We start from the raw sequence: 12,968 nt of genomic DNA on the forward strand, positions 1-12,968 counted from the left end.
TTAGGTTTTTGATCCCATTCTTTTATTTGGGGGTGCAGGTTATCACCTTTCTGCTTCCTATCATTGATTGATGAGCTCTGAGCTGTTTTTAGCCTGTTCCAACCAGTCCACGAGGGTGTGTGTGTGTGTGTGCGTGTGTGTGTGTGTGTGTGTGTGTGTGTGTGTGTGTAAATCCTTCAAATTATTTTGTGAGTGTCAGAGTGCATTCAGCTTCAAATATCCCCTTCTTTAATTTCTTTGGGCTATCTATGCTTTTGCATCAAACTGTGAAAATTAAGTTTATTACTAAGTGGGTTTGAAGAGTTTTATGTTTAATAAACAGTATTGTTTTTTTTTGTTTTTGTTTTTTGCTAGGGGCTTTACGTCGCACCGACAGAGATAGGTCTTATGGCGATGATGGGATAGGAAAGGCTTAGGAGTTGGAAGGAAGCGGCCGTGGCCTTAATTGAGGTACAGCCCCAGCATTTGCCTGGTGTGAAAATGGGAAACCACAGAAAACCATTTTCAGGGCTGCCGATACTGGGATTCGAACCTACTATCTCCCGGATGCAAGCTCACAGCCGTGCGCCTCTACGCGCATGGCCAACTCGCCCGGTAAACAGTATTGTAATTTGAATAAATGCGTACAGAACCTGGTAGCAACCTATTTCTAAGATTTATTAACTTAGCACTACACACACACACACACACACACACACACACAGAGTCATCAATATTTACAGTACGCTCTCTCAGCCACTTAGTCCCACTCGTCAGCGCTGTCACGGTCCATAGCCTACACGTCAGTCTCGCCGGTCGGGATATATCCGCTGTTCACTCCATGCGTCGAACCCCGTTTGCAGTCCGCACACGTCGGCACCCAGTGTTCCTTTCGTGCTGCTCCAGAACACTCCAGGTTCTCCTCCAGCAACCAGCCTCAAGGGACACATACTTACGACATCAGGGAAACAGGAACGAGTCCTCGGATCCAACAGGCAGATAATCCATCAGGCTGCACTCTCCCAGGCCATCACTGACTGCGCTCCAGCGAACTCAATCTCCCTCTCACCCACTCTTACTCACTAACTCCGTCTAACTCTCACTGACTCGCTGCAGGCAAGTAACTGCTCTTATATACCTGCGCCAGCCCTTCTGGAATAGTCCGGATGTTCGACGGATCCAGGAACCTCGCGAAATAGAAAACTCCAGATTAATCTTCCAGTCGTTTCTGTAGTCCTCTGCTGCGGGACCGCGGGCGGAGGCGAGAGTGGTTGGCCTAGCACTAAAGTGCTGCACGTGATTGGCACGGCTGAAGTAAGGGGATGGGCCAAATACAGTGACGAGGCAGGCCCTAACAAGTTGGCATGGCAGACACTATAACCATTACAGTATTTTAAGGAACCTGATTGTCTAACTCAAGAGTGCAGTGTCACCAGTTCACATTCCTGGCAGGGTTGTCCAGCACCTTCCATATCATGTTGCCTGTCTGGTTGTATCACCTTTAGTTGTCCTTGCATTTTGGTTTTTTGTTCACTTTTCATTTGTTTGCTTATAATTGCTTTTAATTGTGTATAATGTTACCACTCGGTACAAACTGTAATGCTTAAGATGGCACACACACCCAGCCCCCAAGCCATTAGAATTAACCAAAAAAGCTCCCAACTGGCTGGTAGTCAAACCCATGTCCTCCAGGTGAGAGACAGGTACGCAAACACTAGACCACAGGGCTGGTAACAATTAATAATAAGCCTGTAATGTACCAGTAAGTCATCCGGCAAGGGTGTCTAAATAGGACTAATATTCAAAATCATATTTTAAAAAAGGAAGCATGATACTGCCTTTACAGTTCCCCAAGAAATCTCTCTCATCCCACAAATATACAGGCATTTACTGTCAGCACCTTATACCATAATTTGGGATCTGCCTGAAACATGAACTACAGTCAAGTGTAAGAACATTATTAAAAATGATACAAACGTGTCATAATTGTTGAAGAATATCTCTATTGGATAATTGAGTGGGTTCTCAATGTAAAACTCTATCTCTTGTCCTTGTGAATGAGGCAGTTGAGTATCAAACTCAAGCACTGAATCTATTATATTTATGGTAGGTAACATTCCTATACCGAACAAGGGAATACACAGTCTTTGAGGATTTTCAGTCATTGTTATAATGAAGTTCATTTCTCTCACCCCCTGAAACAGAAATACATCAAAATTACTCACAAATTATGGATTTTAAAAATAATTCCAAAACATATTGATAAGAGTTATTAAAGACTTCAAGGAGTATACAGGAACAAGAAACTTGCTGTAAAGAACATTGTAAGGGAAGAAAAAGAGAAGAAATGGAATGAGTTTGCAGACAAACTGGAAGAGGACAGTAGAGGAAATATGAAATTGCTATACAGAGTAGTGAAAAACAAGCGAAGGGATCAAGAGACCATAAAAGCAATAGAACGTGATGATGGAACTCTGGCACAAGAAGAGGGAGAAATTAAACAAGAACTCAAGATCTATTTCGAAAAGCTGCTGAATGGAGATACAGAAAACATAACAACGGATAGAGGAGAGCCAAGTCGAGGAACCACAACTGAACCACCAATTACATGGCTTGAGGTTGAAAATGCGCTCAAGAGCGTGAAGAAAGGAAAGGCAGTGGGCGTAGATGAACTAAGTGCAGATATGCTGAAAGCAGTGGGAGTTCCAGGAATCCAATGGCTCTATAGACTGCTCAACAAGATATGGGAGGAAAATACTATTCCTGAGGACTGGAAGATGGGCATCATTGTACCTCTGTTCAAGAAAGGAAGCCGACGAAAATGTACTAATTACCGTGGTATCACACTACTGTCTCATGTCCTGAAAATATTGGAAAAAATAATAGAGACCAGAATCAGAGATATTGTTGAACCAATTTTGGAAGAAGAGCAGTATGGTTTCAGACCAGGAAGGTCAACTACAGACCTTATATTTGCAATTAGGATGCTAATGGAAAAATACTGGGAGAAGAACAAGCCTTTATTCCTAATATTTTTGGACATTGAGAAAGCATACGATAGTGTACCATTTGGCAATGCATGAAAGAACTTCAAGTGCGAGATAGCCTCATAGACAAAGTGAAAATGTTGTATAGTGGGAACAGAAGCTGTATTCAAGTAGGATGCGGTTTGTCGGACTGGTTTGAAACAAAGAGAGGAGTGCAGCAGGGCAGCTCATTGTCACCACTTCTATTTATTATTGTAATGGGTGTAGTAATGAAATCTATTAAAAGGAAAGAACATGAAGATATCAAAGCTTTCACATTTGCAGATGACGTTGCGATCTGGAGTGACTCAGAAGATGAATTGGGAGAGAGAATACAAAGCTGGAATGAGGAGTTTAAGAAATATGGTTTAAACATCAGCAAGACCAAGACGGTGGTGATGAAAGTGTATGGGGAAGGAGCAGAACCAATAGTCATGTTAAATGAAGCTCAACTGGACAGCGTTCCAGTTTTCAAATACTTGGGTAGCGCTATATCAAATGACAACCTAGCAAAACATGAGGTGAACAATCGAATCAATAAGGCAACACAATTCTACCACCAGGTAAGACACCTGCTGTGGGATGAGCAAATACCCATGAAAACAAAAATGACATTGTACAAGTCCTATTATACACCAATTCTTACATACAGTCTCGAAACCACAACACTGACCAATAGAGATAATTCCAAACTTCAGGCAGCTGAAATGAAATTCCTACACACTATGATCCAGAAAACCAGGAAAGACAAGATTAGGAATGAGAAAATTAGAGAAGAAGTAGGAATAGACAATTCTCTCCTAAATAAGATTCAGATATCAAGACTGAAGTGGTTTGGTCACATGAAGAGGATGCCAGTAAACAGAACTGCAAGGAAGGAATTTGACAGAAAGGTAGAAGGAAGACGACCCGTGGGAAGGCCACGAAGGAAATGGATAGATTTAGTTAAGAGCGATGTAATGCTGAGAGGTCATGATTGGGACAAGTTGGTGGAGGAAGAATGGTACAAGGACAGGACGAGATGGAGGAGGCTCATATACCACACCCGGGAAACTGGAGATGGTTTAGGATGATGATGATGATTGATAAGAGTTATTCAGATATAAATGGAATGGCATCAAAGCAAGTTGAGTGAACTCTGTTTGGTTTCTTGAAACTCTGAAAAATGTTATAATAGCATGCAGGAAGAGGACTGTAATCTACAATCTACATATTTCAAACATCAAAATTATTAGAATTTTTGAGGACTTCAAAGAAAGGCATGTATTAAAAACAATAAGGGCAAGCATGGTACTCTTCAACCATACTTTTCAAATTATACATTAACAAATGATTGTTTGAAATTTAACATGAATTTCAGACTTGTATGTTTACCCAATATTTTTCTAGAAATAAATGAATGCAACCAGGGGCTTCAAAACATTTCATTCACTACGGTATATACATAGTAACCAACAAAATTGAGGCAATGACTAAAAGGCTAGACTTCCAGAGAGGAGGTCACCCTAGAGTTTTTGAAGCTCAGCACTACTTCTTATCCGAGAATGACTTGCACTTATCTCAAAATATAAATCAAGCCTGTGTGTCTCTAGGACATCAAGTCTCTATGGTTTGACCATGGTGCCTGTCTCAAACTTCACCTTCATACCACTTTCATCACTGTAAGTAACGAATTCCAAAGTGTTTCATTCTGTTGGTTGAGGAGCTCTCTCCTAGTTTTTTTGTAGACAATTGTATGTCCAGTTGATATGACAAAGAGTAGGCACTGAACTTCATCAACCTTGCTACTTCAGTTCGGTAGCAGCTCGCTCCCTCCAGCTAACTAATTGTTAATGCATTGTTAACGCATGGTTTTACAAATACTGGCAAACTGAATGATGATACATTCAGTTTTAACACTAGGTGCTGCATGCAGCTAGTGTGTCAATGTTTTCATCAGACATGTACTTTGCTTCCTCCGACCATCTCTTGGCTGGCCAGTCATGCTGGCCCTGTGCCCTTCACAATTGACTCTTTCTTAGGTATAATTTTCATTTGTGCATGCATAGAACTAGCTATTTTTTAACATGCACAGAATGGTAGATCAGGTCATTACTAAAGCCAGCCCGCTACAATTACAAAAATACGCGAAGGCTTATCACGCTGAGCAGAACATTCGTTTCAAATTTCTGTTCCAAGTCGGTCATCTGCGGTCTGATAAATGTGCTGTACTGGCTAATGAAATCAGTCAGTATCCTGTTTCCCAGTATTTAGTCTGGTGTCATTAAAAGTAAATCTGTTGTGTGTTGTGTGGATATACATAATCCCTATGAAGAGTCGCATAAGGTACATCACATAGGTATGATTAACTTGTAGGCTATGTACAATAAATTCTGTGAGTAATATTTTAAGTAACATTTTTCACAACTATCCCTAACTGAAAAGATGGAGATAAAGACACTCGGTTGACCGACACCTCATTTACAACCAGAACAAGTCGGAAAATAAATAGGGTGCAAATATCAACGTATATTCCAGGCAGGGATGTATACAGAATATGAGTGGTTGTATGGTTGTAATTGTGGTTATCGTCAATCCATTAACAAACACAATGATCAGGTTAGGAAAAATGGGCGCATAATATGCAGAATTATTCAGTGCATAAAATTCTGTGGCATATTTGAAGTGGTACTCCGAGGCCATGATGAGACAGAAAATTCTCTAAATCCTGGAATTTTCAAAGGTCTCATTAATTTTACACCTGAAATAGATGTTGCTATGAAAGAGCACCTGGCCAAAGCTTGTGAATTTAAAGGTACGTTGAAGACCATTCAGAACAAGCTTCTCGACTGTATGTTGAATGTGTGTAGGGAACAAATTTCTTCAGAATTGGGTAATTAAAATTAGTTGTAATAGAAGCAGATGAAACAATGGATGTTTTAAACAAATGTCAATTGGTACTTGTTCTGATATGCATTAGAGGGTCATGTCCATTGAAAGGTTTTGGAGGATCATGAATCCAACCGACAGGACAGCGGATGGATTGAGTCAATATCTGTTAGAGCAAATTAATCCCATATTAAGGGACAAACCACATAAACTTATTTGTTAGAGTTATGATGGAGCCAGTGCAATGAGCAGAAGGACAGGGGGTATGCAGGCAAAATTGAAAATACACTATCCTAATGCACATTTCATTCATTCTTATTGACACCAACTAAATTTGACAATGCATTAGGCTTATTCATATAATCCCCAAGTCAAATTATTTTTCTGTAACACGTCCACAATTCCAAATATTTTTCCAACTCGTCTCACAGAAGTGACTCAGACAATCAATACTCACTGGAAGTACAACATTCATACAGTGAATGTAGTTTACAAGAGTAGAGAGAAACTGATCGAGTGCTTTCATAGAATAGAAGAAAGTAAAAATGTCTATTAGCATAAATGAAGCCAGTGAACTGCGCTGTGCTCTTGTGGGTACCACATTTATGTTCTGGTTTTCATAAATTAATTATGCATATTGATGTACTGTACAATCAGGTACAAAAACAGATTCAGTCCAAATAAAAAAGGATATTTCTGACTTTGCAAAGAGTGTAACACAACAGCTTGAAGAAATAAATACAACTGCATGTGATCTCATGGACTACAATAATTCTGATAAAAGGTATAAAGTAAGCGACACAAGGACGATTGCAGCAAAAGAAGTTTGTGATGTTGAAATGAACCAGGTGCATGATAGGTTTGCATCTAATGGATATACTGAAGCTACAACACTACTGTACTCTGATTCATTTGACAAATTCTCCACAGATTTTCCAGAAAGTTTTTAAAATTTTACTGTGTTACATCATCCAATGTTGCAGAAAGAAAGGCTAAAAGATGGAATTAGAAGTAATTTCAGGCAAGTCAAAGGAGCTCTACCCCTCCTCACTTTTATTTTAGAAAATAATCTCAAATCAACGTTCAAAGAAATGCTAAAGCTTCTGAGGATAATTGTGACAACACCCATGCCAACAGCTGAAGCAGAGCACTGTTTCTCGACACTAGCTCATATTAAGACATGTCTATGCAATACAATAACTGAAGAATGACTGTCTGTTCAGGCAATGATTTCTATTGCAAAAGACCTCAACTACAATATGCCTGACTTTGACGATAAAGTCATTTCTAAGTTTGTGGATTTATGGCATGGAAGAATGGAATTCATGTTTAAATAAAGGAATAATGCTGCCATCATCAAACAATGCACAGGCCCTACCGTATTCTTCATTTGTATGGCCAGGGTGAGTAGACTGTCCTACTTTTTTTTTTGCTAGTTGCTTTACGTCGCACCGACACAGATAGTTCTCATGGCGACGATGGGATAGGAAAGGCCTAAGAGTTGGAAGTGGCCATGGCCTTAATTAAGGTACAGCCCCAGCATTTGCCTGATGTGAAAATGGGAAACCACGGAAATCCATCTTCAGGGCTGCCGACAGTGAGATTCGAACCCACTATCTCCCGGATGCAAGCTCACAGCCACGTACCCCTGACTGGATGGCCAACTCGCCCAGTAGGTAAGAGTCTGGATCGCTGCCTTCTTCGAATGGACACCAACATATCATTCCACGATTTCTCTTAAAATGAAGAAGACAGGGAAGTAGGTCAGTAATGATCAAGTATTTAACACTGTATGATGTGTATCCGGGTATGCATTTGTTGACTTGTAAGTATTTAGTAACAACGTAAATTTGTGAAAAATTGCTGCCCCTCCACCAGTCCCCCTCAGCAGCTGCTGCTGCTGCTTCAGTTAAGCATGAATGAGAGTTTGAACTAAAAGGTGGAAGATGATTTTGTGTGTGCATGATGGTTCCACTGTTGTTAACCCTGGAACCGGCAATCGTCGCGATCGCGACTCATTTCGCTGTTACTCAACCGGCAGAGTCGCTATCGAGATGCATTACGCCAGCGCTGACTAATTTCGAGATAGCGCCTTGACATTCAACATCTTTATGACATATCTTGCATCATGTTGAAGAGGAAAGTCTACTCTATAATACAGCACAATTCTGAAGTAGTTTAGTATGACAGAATGTGCGGTATACACGTGGAAAAACGAGAACGCTTTGCAGACGGTAATTCTGTTGTGCTTGCTGTGGTTGTCCAATGTGCATTAGCTTTCGTGGCGCAAAATTATTGAATTGTCAGGAAGTAGGCTAGTTAAATTCGTAAATGTTTGTTTGATCTGGACGGCGAAGGTGATAGTGACGTATTTTTAGAAGGAATTGACGATGATTTTGACAATAATTCGTCAGGTAGTGGCGAGTTATATGAGCCTAGGCTAAGTGATTTCGACACTGATATTGACGATGATGTGGAACACCATGAACCAGCCACTGATGATGATAATAATGACGGTAATGCAGTTGACGAAACAGAACCGAAGTGGACAAGAGTTTATCCTCCAGAGCCAAAATAAAACTGGAAGAGTAGTTCAGATTTCGAAACGCGGGTGTACGAAATTGCCCTCCGGGAAACAGTCTTCCTCTAACATATTTCTATTTGCTTTTCTCCAATGCTATTTGGAATCATTTAGTGACTGAAACTAATGAATAAGCACCGGAAATTATTCGAAATAAAACGAATTCCGGAAATATGGGTCCGTATTCTCGTCTGCAAAGATGGGTTGACGTTACACTATCAAAAAATAAATCATTTCTCTAGTTATAAATATGGGTCTGAACCCTAATAACAATATTGAAAAATAGTGGTGCACTTCAAAATCGCAAATATTTCCATATTTTTCTTAAGTCATGTCACTAAAACTTTTCGAGTGGAAAGAAATATTCTATAACCTGTTGGTAATGGTAATTTTTGATGCCTACATACTCTATAGTTTGAACACCGACAAACCCCTTGAACATGAGGAATTTATGGTTAGTATTGTCGAAGGTCTTTTAGATGAAGAAACTCTTCAAAACATTCCGCCTGGACCTTCAGGAGAAATGGGACATCAGCTGGTACGCCTCCCAGGGAAGAAACTGCGGTTGTACTCTGTCTGTTCGACTGCAGAGAAAAGTCACGTACCCACTTCTGGTGCCTAGGATGTAATTGTGGTGTCCATAAACAGTACTACCATAAATTAAAACATTTTGGAGGCCTATGGAAGCAGGAAGAAAGAGGAGCCACCCCGAAGGTAGCGAGGATGAATCTGATTAAGTAGACTCACGTTTCGGTGCGATGTGCTTGTGTTATTTCAGTTCTATTTGACTTTACAATACTTCAATGTAGTGAAACCTTTCTACATATTTTTAATCAGCATAAAATTGTGCAAATTTTGTATATAGTAAAATCTTCATATAATGTTACTTTTTACGTACACGTTGCCCAGAACTTTCGGATTATTTTGGAATACTTAGCATGTTTTGAATACTTCGCCCATACTGCTTCAGGGTACTAAATTAGTAAGTTTAATTTCCTACTATAGTAATCTTCGTCCCTTTCTGAATAAAATGACATGTTATACATGAAAATAAATTGAAAAACAACATTTTTATGAATTTTTAAAAAGTTGCTTGCAAAACTCGCCTAAATGCTTGCCGCTTGAAGGTAAACCGCTTGCCGGTTCCAGGGTTAATGTTTTAGGGCTCCTCTGAGATCCATCAACATATACATTAGAGATAAATATGGAGAGTCTTTCTTCTTTAGATAAGAAGTTGGTTACAAGAGAGATACTGACTGCATCACATAGGATTTTTGAACCCATGGGTATTGTATGTGCTGTCCCATTGGCACCCAAACTTTTATAACAACAGACTAGGAAAATTAGGTATGATCAAGAAGTTGGTGCAGAGATAAGTCCCAGTTCTTAAATTGGTTGAAGCGTGTACCTGATCTCAACGAAACTAGGATCCCCCAGTGCTTTCTGGGATGCAATGCATGAGACACATAGATGCTGCTCATTTTCTTTGATATATGCAAAACATTTTACACATCAGTACCATTTCTACTTGGGGAACTGGAAGGGTGTGTTAAGGTCCAACTTCTTACAACGAAGGCAAAGGTGTCTCCAGTCAGCAAACCCAACAAGAGGATGGCCATGCAAAGAACAAATGCAGCAAGAATGTATGCCAGCATCATTAAGGACTTTGGTACGGCAAAGAGCGAGACTAGCAAGTTATGAATCTCATTAGATCAAATTAGATCAAAGAGTACAACTACATTAGTTCCCGAAAAACCAAAGAAAACAAATTTTGCCATTTTTACTTTCACCAACCCAGCTATTCAAAATATCACTAAACCATTAAAAAAGCACAATATTAACATTATATACCGGACCTACAACACCAACCATAATATTTTTTTCAATTCCAACTCCGTTAATACAATTTATGACAGATTCTCAAACTCGGGAATATATAGACTCAGATGCACACAGTGCAATTTTTCTTATATGGGGCAAACTGGCCGTAGCTTTAGAATAAGGTATTTAGAACATTATAATGCCTTGAAACACAAAAAGCATTCCGCCATGAGTATTCATATGAGGGACACGGGGCATAATTTCAGTACTATCGATCAAGATATGCAAATACTTAAATACGTAAATAAAAGCAGTCTAATGACTAGGTATGAAAATGCTTACATTTCCTTGAACAAGTACTTTAATAAAAATAGTAATTTAAATGACATCTCGGACATTAATAGCCCCATAATTTAGCAAATCCCCAATCTAATTGCTAACTTTGGAATCAATGCTAAAAATTTCATGAAGATTTTCCATTATAAACATGCTTTCAATCTTCCTGTAGTAACAACAGCAACAGTAGCCACACCTACAACGCCTCCCAGCACTGCATCCCATCCAATGGCCGACAACTCGCGTAACATCCCACCTTCCTTCCCCTTCCCGCTATCTTCCCCGCCTCTACGATCGCATTCGTATAACACACGTAGCAGCAAGTCAGTGACCATCGAACCTCCGTAAACAACCAAGGGACTAATCTCCTCTCAATTAACACACGGGTAAGCGCCTTCTATTATTATTTCCTTACAGTAGTACAGCCTTTAAATTCCAGCAACTGACACACATACTGTTCTTCTTTTCTCTTCTTTTTTTACAGGATACACCTGATTTATGTTTTTTCACCTACAAGATCAGTAGTTCTCCATTTGAAGACCAATATTAATACACTACTATACAAAATAATAATAATGTTTGAATCACAACGCGAGGAAGTATCATGTTTATTTTATGAAACAACATCATAGTTCATTACAAGAGCTTACCCTTATATGAATAACTGTGTTTAATCACAAACAGTCTAATGCCATTGAGTGAAGATTATTATGGTCATTGATTTATACAAACAATTAATCACTACATATTATAGTAACATTTTTATGTCATTCATTCGACTTACATTTTAAGCAATTTTAATGATCAATATTTGTTTTAATAGACATAATATAATCTTATTGATTATTTTTAAATTGTTAAAATTTGTATTTTTTCAATGTAATATTAGATGTTTTTTTGTTATATATACCAGGATCAGGGCCCTGACCCACCATGGATTAAGTTATCTCTAGCTGATGATGCTCACTAAGAATGAGTGAAATATGTCCTAGATAGGACTCCCTCAAACAATGTACAGGTTACAGTAGATGTACAAGAGGGAGGGGAAGTAAAGGGGGGGGGGGAGTTGTAAAAGACAGGTGGTCTAATGTTATAAGGGGAAGGACATTGCAGGCTAAGGGCTCTATTCAGGATCAGAATTCAGGACGGGTGTCTGTGCGAAATCGGTACGAGTCACTCCAGGTAGAAAAACAGAGGGAAGATGAGGGACAGGGAACTGTTGCTGAGATGTGTGGGAGTAGGAGGAAGGGAAAAGGTAGGAAAGGGAAATGTAGAGTAGAGGATAGGAAAAGACAGGTGGAACAGGGTCATGGGAAGGAGAAAAGGGAGGAGGAAGTAGCTTCTGCAGCTATCAGGAAAGATACGGCTGACCAGGAGAGGATGGGATCAAATGAGGTGGGTAGGGTTGCGGCTCTGGTCATGGGGGATTCCATCGTTAGACACGTGGGGAAAGTGTGTGGAGGAAAGGGAACCAGGGTAGAATGTTATCCAGGAATTAGGTTGAGGCAGATGTCGAGGAAAGTAGAAGAGAGGGAGGAGGGGAAGGAGCAGGTGGTAGTGTTTCACGTTGGTACCAACAATGTAAGGCAAGCTGATGTAAGTACCAACATAGTTGGAGATGTGTGGGATCTGGTAAATGCAGCACAGGTGAAGTTTAAGAAAGCGGAGATTGTTATTAGTGGAATACTGTGTAGGAGGGATACTGACTGGAGGGTGATTGGGGATTTAAATGAGACTATGGAGTGGGTATGTGGGAAACTGGGAGTGAAATTTCTAGATCCTAATGGGTGGGTAGGAGATAGGGATCTGCGCTCTGATGGCCTTCACTTAAACCGCAGTGGTACGTATAAGTTAGGAAATTTGTTTGGAAGGGTAATAGGGAGGTACATTCATTGAAACAGGGTGGCCTAGGGAGCGGTGATAAGGGAACAAGGAACTGGAAATCAAGTGGGGATGACATAAAATTGTTAGTGTTGAACTGTAGAAGTATTGTAAAGAAAGGAATAGAATTAAGTAATTTAATAGATATATATATTTACCAGATATTGTAATAGGAGTTGAATCATGGCTGAGAAATGATATAATGGATGCAGAAATTTTCTCACAGCACTGGAGTGTGTATCGTACAGATAGGATAGGAATGGTGGGAGGGGGAGTATTTATTCTGGTGAAAGAAGAATTTGTAAGCTACGTAAAAGTTAAAGATGAAACACATGAAATTCTAGGTGTAAGGCTCATTTCTAAAGATAATAGGCAACTTGATATATTTGGAGTGTGCAGACCGGGAAAGGGTAGCACTGACGTGGATTCGGAATTATTTGATAGGATAGTCAGCTATGTGGGAAACGACATGGAAA

At 39.7% G+C, this 12,968-nt stretch overlaps 1 protein-coding gene across 1 annotated transcript in view; it reads right to left on the minus strand.

Moving 5' to 3' along the window:
• Window positions 1-1,844: 1,844 nt before the first annotated feature.
• LOC136876887 (hydrocephalus-inducing protein homolog) overlaps window positions 1,845-12,968 on the minus strand; it is a 267,949-nt gene continuing 256,825 nt past the window's right edge. The window contains exon 13 of the mRNA XM_067150643.1: window positions 1,845-2,174. Coding sequence (XP_067006744.1) covers window positions 1,881-2,174 — 294 coding nt within the window. The 3' untranslated portion in view covers window positions 1,845-1,880. The remainder of the gene's footprint in view (window positions 2,175-12,968) is intronic.

This window comes from Anabrus simplex, chromosome 7 (assembly GCF_040414725.1).
Source record: "Anabrus simplex isolate iqAnaSimp1 chromosome 7, ASM4041472v1, whole genome shotgun sequence".
NCBI lineage: Eukaryota > Metazoa > Arthropoda > Insecta > Orthoptera > Tettigoniidae > Anabrus > Anabrus simplex.